The following is a 19620-nucleotide window of genomic DNA, read 5'->3' on the forward strand; positions in this document are numbered from 1 at the left end:
ATGGCTTTTGAGTGAGCAGGATTAGGAATTGTATGACTAATACAGCCCAAACCAGGTCTCAAGGTCACCTCCAAGCCACAAAAGTACTAAAATGCACATTATTCCAAAACTTTAATTAATATATTGGGACGAGAGAACAGACACATTAATAGAAGCAATTTTGTCTTATTTTAAAATAGTTTATTTGCTTGAGAAAGTGAGCAAGTTTGATCAATGTCAAAAGAACAAATATGAACCAGGTTTGCTGTTTTCTTTATTATAATCCCCCAAATTTTACATTGCAAAGTAAGATTCACGGAATACTAGTAAGGAATCTCAAGAATTTAACTAATCCTGGTCCTATTGGCACAATTATCCTAACATTCCCCTCCTTCACAGGTTAGAGTTTATTTAACAAGTTCTGAAGGAACATGGGGGTTGGGAAGTTTCCTTGCCTCTTTAGTCATCTGCATTACTGCTTCTTCATCTACACTGGTTAGAGAGTGTTCTTTAAATATCACTTTCTGTAATTTAACTCCACTTTTTCTGGTCAATTTTATCTGTGCTGCAGGACAAAGAGCACCCTACAATAATTCCTCACATTGTTAAAGGTAGTTTTGCAATAACCTCCCTGACCTTATTTTCTTTAGGCGTATCTCATCACCTTAAACCTTCCTCTACTTTTCTGCTTTTCATTGTTCTAATGTTTTCTTCTGGATCTCGTATCTCCCAAGTAAATCGAGCCACTTTCAGAAATAAAACAACTAAAAATATGTGCACCTTATAAAATCAAAATGAAATTGGCAATAGAAATTAAGAATGCCAGTAATTTGTGTATTTTCTCTAAGACATCTCATCTCGTTTATGTAACATTAGAAACCAGCTCATTGAAGTAAAGAGCTGACAAAGGAAATCTGACAATACTTGTATTAAAATGAACTGGCTGACATTCTGCACGGGCTGGAAACTTCTTTTTAAATTATTCTGAAATTTTAGAAAAGTGGATGAATTTAAATCTTTTTTTTTTTTAGCTTATTTAATGACATACTTATTAGAAGAGACACTATAATGCTATCAAAGAATTTAGTCCAATGCCTGACACACACCAGATGCTCAATAAATAGTAGTTACTAGGTGATTGAGCTTCAGTTGTATAACTATTCAGGTATATTTTCTAATATAAAAACATTTTTTAAAACTTTTCTTCTAATTAGGTAATGAAGGCTAGTAAGTTGGAGACTTTCCAAAAAACTGTTATATTGTTACATAAGAACTTACAATATCAAGTAAGAAGTGTCCAGAATACTGTAAAGCTGGGAAATGGTCTGAAGTATTTAAGTTTAAGGTGTTATTGGGATGCTAACGTTTTTAGGATATGGGACTCCTTAAACCTTTTCCTGCTCATTTGAATACTACACAATGCAGAACATTCCTCTTTATCCTTGCAATGGAGACATTTTGAGAAAATGCAGATGTGAGGTGCTATCCAAGGACTTTTAAACAAATACGAAGTTTAATTCAATTGTTTCCTGAGAGACTGATTTTTTGCAAAAGCCAAAGATAATCTCTTACTAACCCAAAAGTTACCAAAAAAAAAGAAAAAAAGGAAGAGAAAGAAAAGTTGAAACCATAAAATTGGGGAGGGCTTGCTTTAGAAAAGTTCAAGTATTTGGACGGGGATAATTACGATGACTATGGGGCTGCACTGTGAATTCCATCATTCTGCTTCTGCTAAAATAAGCAGCACAATGGTTCTTTTACCTTTTTGTGCTTTTTTACCAGGAGTCTGGTGAGGCAGCTTTGATGAGGGAAATTCCTATTTATACCAAATCTAAACACTCAGGATAAATGGGATTTTAAAAACATGACCCGGTCGTAGAAAAACAATGATCTTAGTAATGAGACATCCCAATGAACCTATAATCCAAAATGTTTCTGACTTACTTTAATTAAAAATATGAAATTATATTTCAGGAACCTAGTTTCTTAGTCTGGATATAAAACAACGTGATTCCATACTGCATAATATTAGATGTTTCTCCATCTTCTCTTGTTCTGCGGAGGCCAGCCCACCCCTCCCAGGAGTTCCTCTCATTATGGGACTCCCCGCAGAGTGTATGTCCCCCGTGCTTCTGAAGCTCATCCTCTGGCTGAGAACTTGACAGAGGGCATTGCCTGACCAACATCCCTAGGCAAAGTCAAAACTACCAGTGGCATCACAAAGAGCTTTTCCTGCCACTGATGAAAGTGTGTGGATAGCTTATGTTTCAATTCCACGTGGTAACATCTAGGACACAGCTTGTTCTTTCCTGCATCATCTTTCATTGCAAGCCTCTCTTACCTTAAGCCTCAAATATAGGTCTATGGGGGTGGGGCCGTGGGAGGCTCTGACTAGGACTTCCCTTCCCTTTGAACCCACTATCCAAGGATTTCTTCCCAGGTTTTTTTCACCCTAGTCTTTACCAGATATTTTATATCCAAGCGGCTGCACTTAGAACAGCTTTAATATTTAGTGAAGTTTTATTGATTTCAAATTCCTTGGAATTAACACTTCAACATTGAGTGTCTTTGTGCCTGGCATATAGTACATGCTCAGCAAATGTTTATTGACAGAGTAAACTGAACCTACTCCAACTTAGACTTTGAGTGAGGACTCTAAGATGAGCAAGATTAGGTTTCCACCTTCAAGGAGTTATCTTCTAGAAGGGAAGACAAAGGAATCATAATCCCAGTTTTATCAATAGAGATATGAATAAAATGTTCTGGGGGGGAAATTGAACCTGGATATATGTGATACTCGGGTCTTAGCAGCCAGTTGGCTACACTCCCTTCTCCACCCAGTTTGGATCAGCACACATTTACTGTATCTTATTGCAGATGGATATCTAATTTTCTCAAACTGTTTCTAGCATCTGCTCCTGTCACTTCAAGCCGTCCCCTTATGGTCCATAGGTAGAGCTATGACCCAACCTGCCTCAAATTTTAGGAAAACCTTACAGTTGTCCTACAGCGTTATTCTTGATGTTGGTGAGATTAGAGGGAATAGAGAGAGGGAGGGTAGATCACTCAGCTCAGATCATAACAAAGTATCACAGCCTCTGAGGCGAAATTTGTTTTTCACAGTTCTGGAGTCCGGAAGTTTACATGGAGGAGCTAGCAGGTTTATATCTCCTGAGGCCTCTCTCTGTGCTTGCAGAGGGCCATCTTCTCATTGTGTCCTCACATGGACTTTTCTCTAAGCGCGTGCTCCCTGCTGTTCCTTCCTCTTGCTATTGAAGTCACCTTGTGACTTCATTTAATCTTAATTTTCTCCCTAGGGCTTTATCTCCAAGTACAGTCACACTGGGAATTAGGGCTTCAACCTATGAATTTGGGGTGGCACAATGACATTCATTAGCTGATGATCTGTCAGTGTCATTTATTAGTAAGAGAATAGAGCCTTGAAAGTGGTAACTAGTTTCACAGCTGCAGCCTTTTTGTTTTTTAACTTTCATTTTTTAGGTCTAGAGTCCTTTTTATTGTGGTAGGATACAAATAATGTAAAATTTACCGTGTGACATTTACTATATTCACAATGTTATCTAGTTCTAAAACATTTTCAACCCCCCAAAAAACTTGTACCCATCAAGTAGTTACTTTCCCTTCTTTCCTCCCCCAGTCCTAGGCAGTTTACTAATCTACTTTCTTTCTCTATGGATTTGACTATTCTGGTTAGTCCATGTAAATGGAATCATACAACGTGTACCTGTTGTGTCTGGCTTCTTTCACTTAGCACAGTGCTTTCAAGGTACCTTCATGTTATAGCATGTATCAGTACTTTATTCCTTTTTATGGCCAAATAATATTCCATTGTATGAATAGGCCAAATTTTGTTTATCTGTTCATCAGTTGATAGACACTGAGTTGTTTCTATGTTTTGGTTTTTATAAATAGTGCTGCTATGAATATTTGCGTACAACTTTCAACTCTTTTGGGCATATATTCCTAGGAGTGGAATTGCAGGGTCATACAGTAATTCTGTGTCTAATTTTTAAAGGAACTGTCAAATTGTTTTGCACAATGTTTGAATCATTTTATAGTTCCACTAGCAATCTGCAAGGTTTCCAGTTTCTCTACCTCTTCTCCAACACATGTTATTTTCTGATTATTATTTTTATTACCATTCTAGTGGGTGTGAAGTGGTATCTCATTGTGATTTTGATTTGCATTTTCCTAATAGACTAATGATGTTGAGTATCTTTTCATGTGTTTATTGGTTGTTGCATCTTTTTTGGGTAAATATCTATTCACATCCTTTTCCTGGTTTTTAATTGGGTTGCTTTGTCTTTTTGTTGTAGAATTGAATACATACTCTAGATACTAGGCTTATCAAATAACATGATTTGCAAGTATTTGCTGCCATGTTGATTTTGTTTATGCCGATCTTTTGGATATTCTGGCATTATTGGAAGAAGTCCATATCTCCAAAAAGAAAATATAACAATAGTAAACATCAACATCAACATGAAAATGGTTCAGTAAACTTCAGGGTTAGGAGTGAAGATGGGTGAGGGAGCGAAGTCTGCCTAATGTTTAAAGTTAATGGTAGAAGAGAAGGAAAGCATTTAAAATATGAAAATTACTCTTCTGAAAGTCAGTATATTAATTACAAAGAAAAATAGGAGGATGAAAGATGAAACATTTAAAAGCAACAAGAAAGATTTTTTTCAAAATTTTATAATCATTTTTTATTTTCAGATGATGTTAGGTAACTACAAGACAAAATTGAAAGAAATATAAATTAACATATTTGTTGGACTTGAAGTCTTATTTCACAAATACTTTCATCTAAAAGAACTCTGGTAAACCAAATGTGAATTTTCAATACTATTTATATTTATAAAAGAGGAAGAAAAAATATGAATGAACTAGTGAAAGCCATTCTCCCTAACCAGACTGCTGACTGGTGTACAGCTGCTAAGAACCTTCTGCTCTTGCTAAAACTTGCAGAAAAAGCATTGTAGATCTTGCCGCTTTTAGAACTGCCAGACAAATGACATGTGATAACCTCCATATGATTTGTATCAACTCCAGTTAGCAAAGTTATAAGTAATCATTTCTTTACTTATATGACTTTCTACTTGTACTGTTGAAGATATGTCAGAAGTTTGTTTTTAAGTCAATTGTATTTTATTCATATATAGGCACAGACTGAAAGGCGAAATAACCTGAAAATATACTCCTGAACTTAATGTCTCTAGAATTCAACTTTTTAAGTAGCTTTTTTTGTGTAGATTTTTTCACATATGTTTAAATATATTTTGGCAGACTGCTTGACATTTAGTTTTGATTATAATAAATTATTACGACTACCTATATGTTATGACTACTAGTTACAGTTTCTCAGAAGAGACTAGTAAAATAGTTTAGGTTTCTGTTAAGGACAGTGAGGGAGTTTCTTTCTCATTTTTTAAAATAACTACATTTTTATTGATTTCATAGAGAAAGGGAGAGGGAGGGAGAAATAGAAATATCAATGATGAGAGAGAATCTTTGACTGGCTGCCTCCTGCACACCCCTACTGGGGGGATCGAGCCTGCAACTAGGGCATGTACCCTGACCAGGAATCGAACCTTCTGGTTCATAGGTTGATGCTCAACCACAGTCACACCCGCCAGGCTGTTTTTATTTCTTAAGGAAGAAACAAGACCATCTTAATATCTCCCCGTAGAGAAGCTCAATAAGTATTTGATAAATTATTTTATAAAATTTTAATACAACATACTAGAGACACAAAGAAAAGATAAAAACAGTCAGAAGGAAGAACAGAGTGATATAAGGGATCTGCAGCACAATCCATCACCACACAAAAGGCCTCTCCTTAACCTTTAAGGAATAGAAGAGCATAGCAATTTAAAAGAGGTTGAATTTATTCAAAGTTTCATATTTCCAAGTTTACCAGTTGTGGATTAAATTGTGAACTATTTGAGAAGAACTCTTCGTGTATAAATGCCAGGTCACTAAATCAATTCCGATGTGAAAATGTTCAACATTTCTTTCTTCATAAATAAACATAAATTGTGGGTGTGTTGGAGAACATGATAAATGAATAGTGGAAGGTATGGTATAGGTACTGTCTGAAGAAATGTACAATTCTCTGGCATTAATTTTTTTCCAAGAGAAAAAAGGGTGAAGTATTAACCCTCTGAATACCATTCAAATCAATTTATGGTGCCATAGGAAAATAATGATACCCAACTATCTGGTGATTGGTATAGAGTTCGCAGTTACTCCCTGGCTTACTGTAATGGAGACTGTAAAGCATGCTGGGCTGGCTTTAAAGTTGTCTGAGATTGGGTGCTCTCCAGGCATACTGACACTTTTTATCTTATCAATTGGGCAAGTTATTGAGGATAGCAATTCTGTCTTCTTTATAGGGTTATGAGGATTAAGTGAGACTATGCATGTAAGACTCACCCCAGTGCCTGGCACAGAGTAAGCCCCCAATGAACACTAGCTAGCTAATGGTGTCTTCTAAAAAAAAGACAAGCTGAAAAACTGAGTCTTCCCTCAGCTTCTTCTGGTCTATTTTTAAGTGCCACTCCTCTGATAACTTTTCTGCCTTCCCTCCCCTCTCCACCCCCAGGTTATGTGCTTAAATGGACACTGTATATCACCTGCCATAGCTTTTTTCATCTTTGTATTATATCTGCTTATTCAATTCTTTGCCATTCTGTTCAATATCTGTTTTACTTCAGAGACTTTAAGGTCGGTTTGCAGGAAATAGCCATGATGTCTAACTTCTTGGTGAGTCCCCAATACCCAATACAGAGCAGAGTATACTGTAAGTCCTTAGCATGTATTTGTTGAATGAATAATTTCATTTTGAAATTTTTACTTATTAGATTAAGACAAGTTGGTGGCTGGTGCATTTAAAACACATAATTTTATGTAGCCAAAATGACCGAAAAACCTGCAAGGAAATAAAGTGCAATGCTTGGAGATTTAGTGAGAAGAATAAGGTATTTGGGGGTGGGGTGGGTGGGTGTAGGGTAGTTTTTCCTTTTGATTTGATTTGGTTGGAGTGGTGGAAGGATGTCAGCCATGTGTTAGTCTATGCATTTACCAGGAATACACAAGTGTCCGAATGGCTGTTTGAACATCAGTGTCTTTGCTGTGAATAAAATTGCCTTGTGTTCAGAGACTTGGAAGGGACCACTGTAGTCATCACATCCTATGTTTCACTTTAAAAATGTAGAAACTGAGAGCAGCAAAATGCAATGATTCTTTACTGGTAGGGCTGAGCCTAGATTTCAGGTCAGCTGATTTCCAGACCCAGTCGGAAGGGTCACTAGTTCCTTTAAAAATAATCACTGCTGCTTTAATAGCATCAGCACCTGTTGTTTCAGCTTCCGCAAGGGAGAAGCTATTAATTTCTCCTCCATCAAAGCCGAATTTCTGGTCTGTCTGACCTTTGTTTTCTTCCAACTGCAGCTGTCTACACCAGTAAGGCCAGGCACCTCTCTGCTTGAATCCATTAAATCGCCACGCCCAAATATAGAAAAAAGAAAAAAGAAAAAAGGATCACAAATCATGCAGACAGTGGTCAATCTGTGATGTCTTTCTCGAACTCCCTTCATTCCATCTTGTAGAAGCCTGGAGCCCACCAGACGAGGACCTAGGCGTGCGAACTCTGCCACCAACATCCAAGTTCTTCCTCGCTGGGCCTGTGACCAGCCGCGATCAGGACATCAGCTGCTGGAAGCTGAGAGAGACAGTTAATCTGAGTAGCGACTTCATTGTCTGAAAAAATGTAATTATAATCCATCTTGGGGAAGTTCTGAGACTCAAACCGAATTCTGAATGCCAGAGACCTTCAGTAAGCAAGTTCAGTTCGCTTTACTTATCATTATTTCGTTAGCAAGGCTTAGGTTGCCCAAGTTACGTCCTCTCCCGCGCCTGTCCTAGCCTGCAGCCCACCGTCGCCGGCCACCCGCTGGTCCTGCACCCCGGCCCGAAGGCGCAGGGCTCCGGCGCCCCGGGACGGTCAGGGGAGGGGGAGCCGCGCAGCACGCATGCGCGCCGAGCGGCCGCGGCCCCTCATAAGAGCGCAGCTCGGCGGCCGGGCGCGGCGAGCCGAGTCGGGGCGGGCTGGGTGCCGGGCGCGGCGACTTGGCGGGCGGCTGCCGTGCTCCGCTTCTCCCGCAGCCCGGAGGACTGCAACTGTTGTGGGAGGCGCCCACCGGTGCGCACCTCCCGAGAGCGCAGCGGCCCGGGAGAGGGGGAGGCAGGCCGGCCCGGCGCCGGAGGGAGCGAGCTGCCGCTGGAGAGGCGAGGAGGGAGCTGGCGCGAGCTGCCCGCCGGGACTCACGCGCAGCCGCCGCCGCCGCTGCCGCCGCTGCCGCCGCCGGCCGGCCGGCTCCCGGGACTGCGGCGGGGGCGCGCCGGCCCCGCGTCCTGGACGGCGGCGTGAGCTGGGAAGACTGACCGCACGTCCCGCGGCGGGGACCGTGGTGCACCCCGAGGGCTGCCGGGGCTACGCGGCCGGAGCCATGCGGGCCGAGTTGGGAGCTGAGCAAACTGCGCGCGGCCGGTCAGTGCACTTGCTGACCGCGGTCCTGGGCGCACCGCCCGCCTTCTCAGCCCCTTCTCGCCGCCCGAGAGGGGACTAGAGGGAGGGCGGCGCTCCCGACTCGTGAGCGGTATCCCGAGATCCAAACCCTGCGGCAGCGTCCCGGCTCGGGGTCCGCAGCGGCTTTCCCGGCGGTAATCGGACCGAAGGGACCGTCCCCTCGGGGATGCCCGGGGCGGGTCCTCTCGCGGGCGAAGTCTCCAGGGGATGCGGGACGACAGCTCCGGGCGCCTTCTGAGTCTGCACCCGAAGCCTTCCATCAGCGCAGATCCACTCCCAAGGCCGCCCCTGACGGACCGGGCCACCCGGCAGGAGGCGGGCATGGCTTAGGAGCCTCCGGGGCAGCAGCCCGGCGTCGTTGGCTCCCGGGACGTCGCAGCAGAGGGCAGCGGGCACTCGCTGAGAGGAGTGACGAGGTCCCGGCCCGAGCACCCCCGGAACTGGGTCTCGGGGGCCACGACCGACTGAAGACCGCGCTGCGCTCTCTGGAGACGCGCGGCCCGCGCCCAGGGTGCCATGTGGGGCGGACGCCGCCCGGCCGCCGCCGCCTCCCGGACCCCCGCTTCTCTCCTGCAGCTGCTGCTGGCCGCGCTGCTGGCGGCGGGGGTGCGGGCCAGCGGCGAGTACTGCCACGGCTGGCTGGACGCTCAGGGCGTCTGGCACATCGGCTTCCAGTGCCCCGAGCGCTTCGACGGCGGCGACGCCACCATCTGCTGCGGCAGCTGCGCGTTGCGCTACTGCTGCTCCAGCGCCGAGGCGCGCCTGGACCAGGGCGGTTGCGACAACGACCGCCAGCAGGGCGCCGGCGAGCCTGGCCGGTCGGACAAAGACGGCTCAGACGGCTCGGCAGGTAGGGGGGGAGGGGAGGGCCGTGCTGGAGCGGGAGGAAGGCTGGCTTCGCCTGCACTGCATGGACCTGGCACCTGGAGAGGGGATCGGAATTAGGAGCACTGAGATTCCAGAAAAGGGTCTTGGACCAGGAGGTGGGGCCGGCATTCTGGGCCAGCCATTCTTGTGTGAGAAATGGGGCACCAACTCACCGTCCTGGGACTCAGTTTCCCCATGTGTTAGCTAAAAAGTGATTTGGGTTGGATTTTCCCAAGAAAACCACTCGTCTAAGGCAGGGTGGGCCAAAGACAGCTCCATGATCCTCCAGTCCAAGGAAGGGCCTCTGGGCCCCCCCATGCCGCCTATCCCCAGAGGGCTAACCTCCAGGAAGGGTTAACATCTTGGGAGCCCAGAGGAAGCCGGGAGGGCTGGCGGGGACTCTTCTGTGAAGGCTCCTCAGGAGGAAGGCAGCTCCTCAGGGCTTCCCGTGGGTGACACCCTTTACCGGATCCTGGGGACTCTCATCCTAACGTGCTGCGGCATCTCTCCCCTGTCAGGCCCGGGCCTCTGGCTTCTGGACAGTTGTCACCATGTTGGACTTGCGAGGTGTGACATTAGAGCCCTACCCAATCTTGCTCTTTGTGACTTTGATTGAAAAAAAAATTAATATATTTTTTCAAATTGCCAAAACTAGATAGAGTTGGAAAAATAAACAAGTCCGTGTAAGAATTTGATAGGTTCCACTTCCTCTTCACAAACCTCCCAGATGGCCTCCCTCCAGGGTCCCTATCAAATATGTGTGTTTGAGAGGGAGGATTGAGGTTGGTGCAGGGGTAGAGGTCAGATGGCAAGCATGTCACCAAGAGGGTGTCTCTTTTCTCTGCAGCCGGACAGGACTGTTCACCAGCACTAGGGCCCGGCTGTGAGTTACCCGAGCTTGGTGCTAGTGGCATCTGTGTGGACAGAGCTGTCTCCCCCGGCTGAGAGGCAGCTCTTTTTCAGTGCCGGTCCCTTTGCAGTCAAGCATTTTATTAGCAAGCCACTCCTGTTGTTCTGCTTCATTGCCTCTGAAGAGAGGAGAACTGAGGGTAATTCCAGAAAAGGTGCCATCTTAAAGCACACTCAGCCTTGCCGGGTGTGTGGCCCTGGAATAAAGCCTTGAGAAATGAGCCAAAGACGGAACTGCTACTTCCGTGTGTCAGCTAAGTTGGGCTTATTAATGGTCTCTAAAAAGTTAGGTTAGCTTTGGACAGATCAGGAGGCAGCAGACTTCTCATGACACCCTGTGATGTGCATGGGTACCTTCTTCACCCCACTTTTAAGTCCCTTTTTCCTGAAAATTCTGCTCCTCTTGCTTCTCTTCTGCAGTCGAGAAGGACAGCAGGCCTAATTAAGCAGTGCTGAGGGATTAGAGGGGCACAGCATTCTTTATCCCTGCGTAGTTATTTACACTTCCCATTAAAAATTCTGGAAAGAGAACAGTTATTTCTTCCCCAAATTCATTATGTGGACCTAGGTTGCTTTCAGCTAGTTTTAGCTATAATGTTTGGGGTTTTTCTTTTCTTTCTTTTTTTTTTTTTTAAAAATCCTCACCCAAGGATATTTTCCATTGATTTTTGGGAGAGTGGAAGAGAGAGGGAAAGACAGAGAGAAACATCGATGTGAGAGAAACACATCGATTGGTTGCCTCCTGCCTGCACCCTGACCAGGGCCCGGGCTGGAGAGGAGCCTGCAACCGAGATATGTGCCCTTGATTGGAATCGAACCCGGGACCCTTCAGACTGCAGGTTGACACTCTATCCACTGAGCCAAACCAGCTAGGGCTCTTTTTATTATTTCTTTACTTCTTGACACATTTAGGACTAGTATCTCAGTTCAGAGAATGAAATATTTATAGCATGCGGATGGAGAAGCCCCCATCCCCTGCTCTAGTGTGCTTGAAGTGACTGTGATTAGAACAGTCAGAAAGCCAGCTGTGCTGTAAACTGTAGCAAATATTTCTACCTGCTAAAGGAACACTATGTATAAATATAGTATTTATTCTGTTCAGAGTGGATGATTAAGGAAATCAAATGTCAGCTTTGGTTAAATACTTATAAAGTATGTTTTGCTTGTAAGGCATTATTTCTCCATGACTTCATGTGCTACCATATTCTAAAAACACTGACTCCAGGGGCCAAAGGGCACCTCAGAGGTGTGGGAGATCTGGGCTCCCTCCTGAGGTTCTGCCTGTACCACTGAGCTGGCACTGCTTTGCCAAGACCAGCAAGACCTAGTCTCTGTCCTCCTGTTTTCCAACCAAATAGTTAAGGACATGGGCAGGAACACACAAAAAAGTAGCTTCTCAGTAACCTCAGGTGGAATTCTACAGAAGTGGCTCCCAGGCATTCTGGCGGCTCCTCCCTCCCGGTTCTCTGCCCCCATCAGTAGATGTATCTTATCCAGCTTCTGGAAGCCCCATGCTGCTATCCCCGTGGCTCCCACAAGAGTTTTTAAAGTAAATAATAGAAAAATACAGCTTGCTATCAATTTCACTAAAGTTACTATTTTTTATCTTTTATGGTTTTATTTTTCAGAATAAACCTCACTTGCTAAATATGATGCCCATTGCTTTATGCTCTGCAGGCTTTCCCTGTCGTTCCTCACACAGAATCCAGTGTCGGAAGTCCAGGGTGACTGTTCCACCTCAGCCCTTCTGGGCCTGCCTGGGTGCTTCCTAGCTCACCGGGGGCAGCTCTCCTTCCTGGAACAAATATCTTATTGCCCCCAACATTTGTTCTCCTCGGTACCTTGTTCCATGCTGCCTGAAATAACTTCCCTGCACACAAGTCCCTTCCCCTTCCCACCATCCAGTGACTCATGCTAGGTCCCCTCTAACCTCCTCCAGCCTCAGCTAGATAAGCATGTGGAGTTTTTCTTACCCTTCTTTGACTTCTGTGCTTTACAGACTCCTTTTGGAAATGGTCATGGCTAGAGTCTGACCTAAATTTTTTATTTATTTGCCTCTGGAAATAAAACTTGCTAAATAAAATATGGTAAATGGAGTTTGCAAGGAATACAAATAACTTGCCGGGGGAAGAAAGCTTTTTAAATAATTTCAACTCGTTTCTGTACAGATCTTACAACTATCTGACAAGTATGGACAGTTCAGTTATTGTAGGGATTTTAGAACAGTCTTAAAACATGAAACACATGTTTTCAGTAAATTGATTTGCCTCAGTCAGTGCAGTTGGTGAATCTAGCTGTAAATACTAAAAATTTTGCTTTAGAGGGGCTGACCTGCCATGCCTGTTCAGCCTTCCCACCTTTCCTGAGACTGAATAAAGGACAGTGCATATCATGGGCACACAAGCCAGCCCACCCTGGGTCCTCAGTTCAGTGTCACTGCCACTCCTTTCCGATCTCCACTGCCAAGCGCACTGATTTTTACTGCATATTTACAGTGAATCATAATGTTGTGTTTTTGTCCTCCAGTCCCCATCTACGTGCCATTCCTCATCGTTGGGTCCGTGTTTGTCGCCTTCATCATCTTGGGGTCACTCGTGGCCGCCTGTTGCTGCAGATGTCTCCGTCCTAAGCAGGAGCCCCAGCAGAGCCGGGCCCCTGGGGGGAACCGCTTGATGGAGACCATCCCCATGATCCCCAGTGCCAGCACTTCCCGGGGGTCGTCCTCCCGCCAGTCCAGCACAGCGGCCAGCTCCAGCTCCAGTGCCAACTCCGGAGCCCGGGCGCCCCCAACCAGGTCACAGACCAACTGCTGCTTGCCCGAGGGGACCATGAACAACGTCTACGTCAACATGCCCACGAACTTCTCGGTGCTGAACTGTCAGCAGGCCACCCAGATTGTGCCCCATCAAGGGCAGTATCTGCACCCCCCATACGTGGGATACACGGTGCAGCACGACTCGGTGCCCATGACTCCTGTGCCGCCTTTCATGGACGGCCTACAGACAGGCTACCGGCAGATTCAGGCCCCCTTCCCTCACACTAACAGTGACCAGAAGATGTACCCCGCTGTGACTGTGTGACTCCAGGTGCCAACTGGGTTCCATCACGAGACCGAGGAAAACAGGGAAGCTGTGGAGTTGGCGAGGATTCTCAAGGTGGCAGTCCGTGCATGCTGGGGATGTTCATGGCACAATTCATTCGGATAGTTTCATTTGCCCCCAAACTGTGAAAACATCTCTCTCTGAATTAGCTTTTGTGGATGTTTTATCCCAGTGCATGATTGATTTATGATGGAAAAGGACATCACCTGGAGATGCCTGCATTGGTACTGATGGTTGTATGACAAATGCTTGAGCCCTTAAGTGCCCTTGAGGTATGGCTGTCAAAAGATTTTTGTAAACAGATGATTAAGGGTGTTTATTATATTGTTATTATTATTGTTTCTTTTGTTTTTTTACTGTACCCAGTCAGAATACCTGTTCCTTGCCTCTTACCTGGGTAAGTCTTTTATAAGCATCCAAGGTTTAGGGGAAGATATTAAGAACACAATTATTATACAAGGAAATCCAATTTAAACTACATGAGATTAGTCATTGATCTCAGTATTTCATAGGTATTCTTTCTTTCATTGTAAAAAGATATATAAATTGTCTATTTTTGTGCTTTTTTTTGGGTCTATTTTGTGCTTTTTTACCTTGTGTAGAGATCTTATTACAAAGTGATTTTCTACATTAAAAAGAGACTGAAAGAAATTGTATAGTTACTTAACTAATGACATTTCAGAACTCTGGGGTTTTAATCTTGAAGTGGTGGGTGGTGTAGTAATAAAGCCATTCATCCCCTTCTTGATTGTATCTTCTAATTTTCCAACTTTACAGTGACATCTGAGAAGTAACTAGATTTTTTTATGTTGAAATTATAATCTATCACCTGCTACTTCTACAAATTACGTATGGCTTGGCTTTTCTTTCTATTTGGTTTTTAGATCCCCATGTCTGTATAAGACCGAGTGCAGGTAATTACTGTCTTATAAATGAAGATCAGCATTTCTGCTTAGAACTGATAAAACATTTCTTGTTTCCCCTATAAATATCAAAGAAATGCTTTATAAAGGTTGAGTATAGCTTCTCAGCCATAATCCAAGATTTTGGATGAAATTTAAACCACAAATATAATTTACTTTGCAAATCATAAGGCTTTTTATACTCTTGTTATCAAAATGGCTTATTTTTCAGGCAATAGGGACTATTAAATCAGGAGAAAAGCTTTTCAAAGAGATATTGCCTTTCTTTCCCCACAAAGTTCTTGTTTTTCTCTCCTAGTCCTCAGCAAGCACTATATTCATTACCAGTGTTCTGAATTATGAGATTCAAGTGAGTTTGTGTATTGTTTACTTATAAGGAATAAGTTTAAGTATGTGCAAGTAAATTTCCAACTGCAAGCCAAAACAAGATTTGTAATTCAACAAATGCATAAGGTTGGTCTTTGACACATTTATGCCAATATCTGTTATCTTTCATCTACCCTACCTATCATCTACTATCTATCTACCTACCTATCTTTCTATCTATCTAACAATCTAACATCTATCTCATGACTGAATAATGTAAAACCACTGTTGGCAATTGGTATCTGCAAAGATACTCAATCAAACATTTTTAATAACCAAAGGCAGGGGAAAATAATTTTACTTATTAATAAATATTTTATGGTATGAATTCCTAGGGGAGTTGTTGTTTTGTTTTTTTTCATTTTCATTCTACTTGCTAATTTTAGATGGTCTATTAAATCTGTTAATAGAATAAAATTGCTCAAAATTGTAAATATTGCTTTCTAGAACCAAGAGACTACCTTTAAAAGTAATCAATATCTGAGTTTATATGTAAATTCTATGAGTCAGTGACATTATTTAACATATTCTATAGTAAATGTTGACAACACAAAAGAGATAGTTCTTTTGAGATCATATTATCAAGTTACCTTGTCTTTGATGGTGGATTCTGACTACCTAAGGAAGTAAAATTCTTAGGAGATTGGAGGTGAAAGGGACCTTAGAGATCACCAGCTTAGGGATTGGCAAGCTTTTTTCAGTAAAGAGCCAGAGAGTAAATATTTTAGGATTTGCAGGTCATACAGTCTCGAGAAACTACAGAGCTCAGCCGCTACAGTACAAAAACAGCCATAATCCAATAAGCATGGCTATGGGGTTCAGTAAAACCTTATTGTTGGACACTGAAATTTGAATTCTATAACATTTTCACATCACAAGGTATTCTATTTCTAATTTTTTTTCCATTTCAAAATGTAAAAATCATTCTAAACTCTAGGGCTCTAAAAAGCAGGCAGTAGGCCCGATTTGTTATCCAGCCATAGTTCACTAATCCCTGGTCTAGTCCATCCTTCCCCAATGCAAGCATCCCTCAGCCTTTTTCAAAATACAGGGTTGAGGGTGCTTATGTAAGAGAGTGCTTGCTTCTCTTATATAAGACTGTTCAACTTTTCCTTTTCTATGTGGTAATTAAATATCACAATAAAAGCAAAAGCACACTTTAATAAATGACATGAGTTTTTCACTTGGTTCTACTTTCCAAAATACTATCATAATATATAAAAACCCAGGGTCAGTAATGACCAAAGGCTCGACTGACCAGAAGTCAGTCCTGCAGTCAGTGCTGGGTTGCTGTGACGACCCATCACTGACTGCTGCCACTGCGGGCACGGCGACCCAGCACTGACTGCTGAGGGGGCTGTGGATCAGGCCTGGAGAGAGGCCTGGACAGAGAAGCAGGGTCTGATCCGTAGCCTCCGTGGCAGCTGTTGATCAGCCCTTGCCTCGCTCTTTCTCTCCGGGCCTGGCCAGCAGCCACACCTCTCTTTTTCTCCTGGCCTTCTCAGGGCTGCTGATTAGCCCCGCCTCTCTGATCAGGCCTGGAGATAGGCCCGGAGATGCTGACTGGCATAGAAACCGACCAATCAGAACCAAATCTGGGTGAAGTGCGAGGAGCCAATGGCTGCCTAGGAGGCGGAGCTTTTGATGCTGACTGGCATAGAAACCGACAAATCAGAACCTAATCTGGGTGAACTGGGAAGGCAGAACCTAAGGTGGGGGCTGAGGAGGGGTTTTAAGAGCAACAGGTGTTTGGTGTAAGGTGTAAGAAAGTGGTTCAATTTTTTAATGACCAGTTTGGCAGCATAGTGCATATGGCTGGCTATCAGTCCATATATAGGGACATCCCCCAAGGGGTCCCCGATTGGAGAGGGTGCAGTCTGGGCTGAGAGAACACCCCCCCACACACACCCCTGTGCATGAATTTCATGCACCAGGCCACTAGTACATATGTAACATCATTGGATGCACATTCAGACCTTTTCAATTTTGGTAAAAATTGGAGTAATTTAGCTGCCAAAGTAAAAAATTTCAAATACCTGGTTTAAGTATACCTTCCTTATTGTCAAGAAATCAGAATCTATAAGGTGTAATTTACAATCAGTACAAATATTTTAAAGTCTTGGGGGACAAAAGGGGAGCAACTACAGTTGGGAAAATAGTTTTCTGCTGCACGTTTTCTTCTATATCTAAACCTTTCTCATTGGTTCATGATGATTCCAGGGGAATTCTATATCCCTGTGTGTAGGAGAGATAAACGTTTTGATTTTGAGGAATAAGAAACGAACCAGCACTTTATGTCCGTTTAAGAGCCCCAAAACACGCATCTCCTATAATTCCTGCTGCAGCCGGAAAAGCTAAAATTTAACAATAACATCAACACCCAAAATGATGAGAAGACCATTAGGCACATGCATTTGAGTTTAGCATATTTGCTTTGCAAAACTCACCTTCCACTTTCCTAGTTGCTTGATGAACAACATATTTCATTTATTTCATTTATTAAATTTACCTTGAGCTAAATTTAAAAAATCGCACAATTTTTTTCCACGAATTCGATGATTAATATTTTCTCATTGCTTTATTGCCAATTAGGATTTAAGTAAGCTTCCTTCAGAAGCATTTCCTGGGGGAACCAGGAAGGTTGGAACGAAGTTGGTAAGGACAGGGCAGCTGTTCACAAATGGACGGGACATGGGAGAGGAGTTTAGATGGTGCTAAAAGCTGGGATCTGAAAAAGTTTGGATTAATTCGTTCTCTTCTCAATTTGGCCCCTGCTTGGTAATAGAACTCACATTTAGTCCCTTTTCTCTCAGAGACTTTGTCTCTGTTTCCTGCAAATTCACAGTTGTCTTTTGCTTATAGTTTCCATCTTCCTCCTATACACAATCCTCCATGGCTCATTAAAGTGGTTTAAATTAATGATCACACTGGTTTCTAGTTGCTTAAGCTTCCTAAAGGCTTTAAAGGAATAAGCTGGTTTCTTTTTTAGGATGGAGGCTTCTCATTAACATAGCCTGGTCTCCCTCCAGTCAGTCAGAATGTGAAATTAAAATGTGTAATGCATATTTACTACCCTGTCCATGCACACCTGCACCCACGAGATGTGCATGAGGAGCTGGTCAGCGTCTGGGGTGGGCAGACTGACCCTGTCAGTCATTAGGATGGAACGCCAGCAGCTCAGGCACCTGTGGGCCAGACTGGACTTGATAAGTTCCTGCTAAGTAAATATGTAGCAGCACTAATGGCTAAGTGAACTTTCTAAGACTTTAAAAAAATGTGATTGCTTCCGCAAGTTTGCTTATTTCCTTTGCCTCTTGAGCAGAAGAAAAATCAAAGTGTCTGAGGAAGCTGTGTAATCTTGAGTGGAGGAAGCTCAATACAGAGTGGCTTTAAAAACCCAGGGAAGTCCTGGGAGCCCAGGAGTGGGTCTGGACCTGGCCACTGGGGAAGGCTCACCCTTTGTGATCCACTTCCAGAGCCCTATTAGTTTTTCCAAGGAGCAGCCTAAATGTTACAAGGAGGAATAAATCATGCATATAAATGAGAACGCCATTCCTCATCACTCAACCTTAATCCTCCTTTTCTTCTCCTGGCCTAAATGGTAGTCTCAAGGACATTTCCATCCTGCACTGTCTCTCTCTTTCTTATTTTAAGAGCCAGAAATCAGCCATTTTCATTCAGCCCATTCATTCCAAAACACTTATAGAAAATTTCTTTGACTTCTAAATTTTTTTAAATGTAAAGCATGAATTGTGATCCAAGTGCCTTTAAGGGATTGAGTAAATAAAAGATGACAAAATTATTAATTCCCCCTTCCCCCAAATTATAGCAGCAACACACTAGATAAATGTTTTAGTGCATTGATTTACACCTGCTTTTCTTCTAGATAGACTGATTTATCAGTGACAAATGGAAAAGTAAAACCTGGGACAGTTACTCCTGTTAGGTATTTTTGAATATTAATTATAACCCCATTGCACCATGACAGAATCGCTTTGAGATAAAATACAAAGCTTTATGGAGAGAGTTGGCTGAAAGGGTCATTTTGGTTTTCACACTTAAGTTTTCAGAATGCCTTCAACATACTCAAAATTGAAGGACATTGACTCAAATCAAGAACAAGAAATTTAAAATTAATGCTTTTAAAACAACTTTTAAATGAGAGACAATAAAAGGGGTAAAAAGTTTATGATGGCAGCCTTAAGATTGATTTTAAACATAAAACTTGCATCTTAATTTCAACCATCTTGAAGTGTAGGTCTTTTCACTTAGAAAAATCATGGGTTACACAGACAGGATTTACTCGGTAGACGTAACAGCTGTGGAAGACTGAATGCCATCTGCAACATGTATATAAAGTTACCACACGTGTGGATACATATGGGTGCAGAATGATCACAGGAAAAACTGAAACGGAAAAAAACTTATTACATGAGGCTATCTCATCCAAGACTCTGCTCTCAATTCTTCACTGTTTTTTAAAAATTGGAGTTTGTTTGCGGTGCTCCGCTTTCCTTGTGATTGGTTCTACAGGACTTCCTCTGAGGTTGGATGGACTCAGTTTAGAACCCATTTCTCCCACTTAGGGTGTGGCCTTCACTGTGCTTTCAGTGTGTTCTCCGTCAAAAGGGTTGGTGTGGGGACCAGGGATATGCATAGCACAGTACTAGTGGCATCTAATGGGGTTTTATCAGACACATATAACTTAACTTTTCAGATATTTTTAACCTGCTCAATATAGAGAAATGCATAATTTATATTGACAAAATATGTCAAACATATATAGCTCTTTATAGCAGAACTAGCTGTGGAGCATTTTCTTATTTTTATTTCAATAACTTATCAGTTTTACCTGGGTTGGCCT

The 19620-nt window shown here is 43.0% G+C and overlaps 1 protein-coding gene across 1 annotated transcript; it reads left to right on the plus strand.

The window, feature by feature from the left end:
* Positions 1–8099: 8099 nt before the first annotated feature.
* Positions 8100–15235, plus strand: SHISA2 (shisa family member 2). Its single transcript, XM_008153363.3, has 2 exons — positions 8100–9440; positions 12893–15235. The coding sequence occupies exons 1-2, from the start codon at positions 9107–9109 to the stop codon at positions 13444–13446; spliced, it is 888 nt and encodes a 295-aa protein (XP_008151585.1). The 5' UTR covers positions 8100–9106; the 3' UTR covers positions 13447–15235.
* Positions 15236–19620: the final 4385 nt, after the last annotated feature.

This window comes from Eptesicus fuscus, chromosome 7 (assembly GCF_027574615.1).
Source record: "Eptesicus fuscus isolate TK198812 chromosome 7, DD_ASM_mEF_20220401, whole genome shotgun sequence".
Lineage (NCBI taxonomy): Eukaryota > Metazoa > Chordata > Mammalia > Chiroptera > Vespertilionidae > Eptesicus > Eptesicus fuscus.

What these genes read in the sequence shown, in the direction of transcription:
- SHISA2 (XM_008153363.3), top strand. Translation starts at nt 9,107, where the DNA reads ATGTGGGGCGGACGCCGCCCGGCCGCCGCCGCCTCCCGGACCCCCGCT. An exon ending in CGGCTCAGACGGCTCGGCAG is followed by an intron (nt 9,441 to 12,892) that starts GTAGGGGGGGAG and finishes TTTGTCCTCCAG; the next exon opens with TCCCCATCTACGTGCCATTC.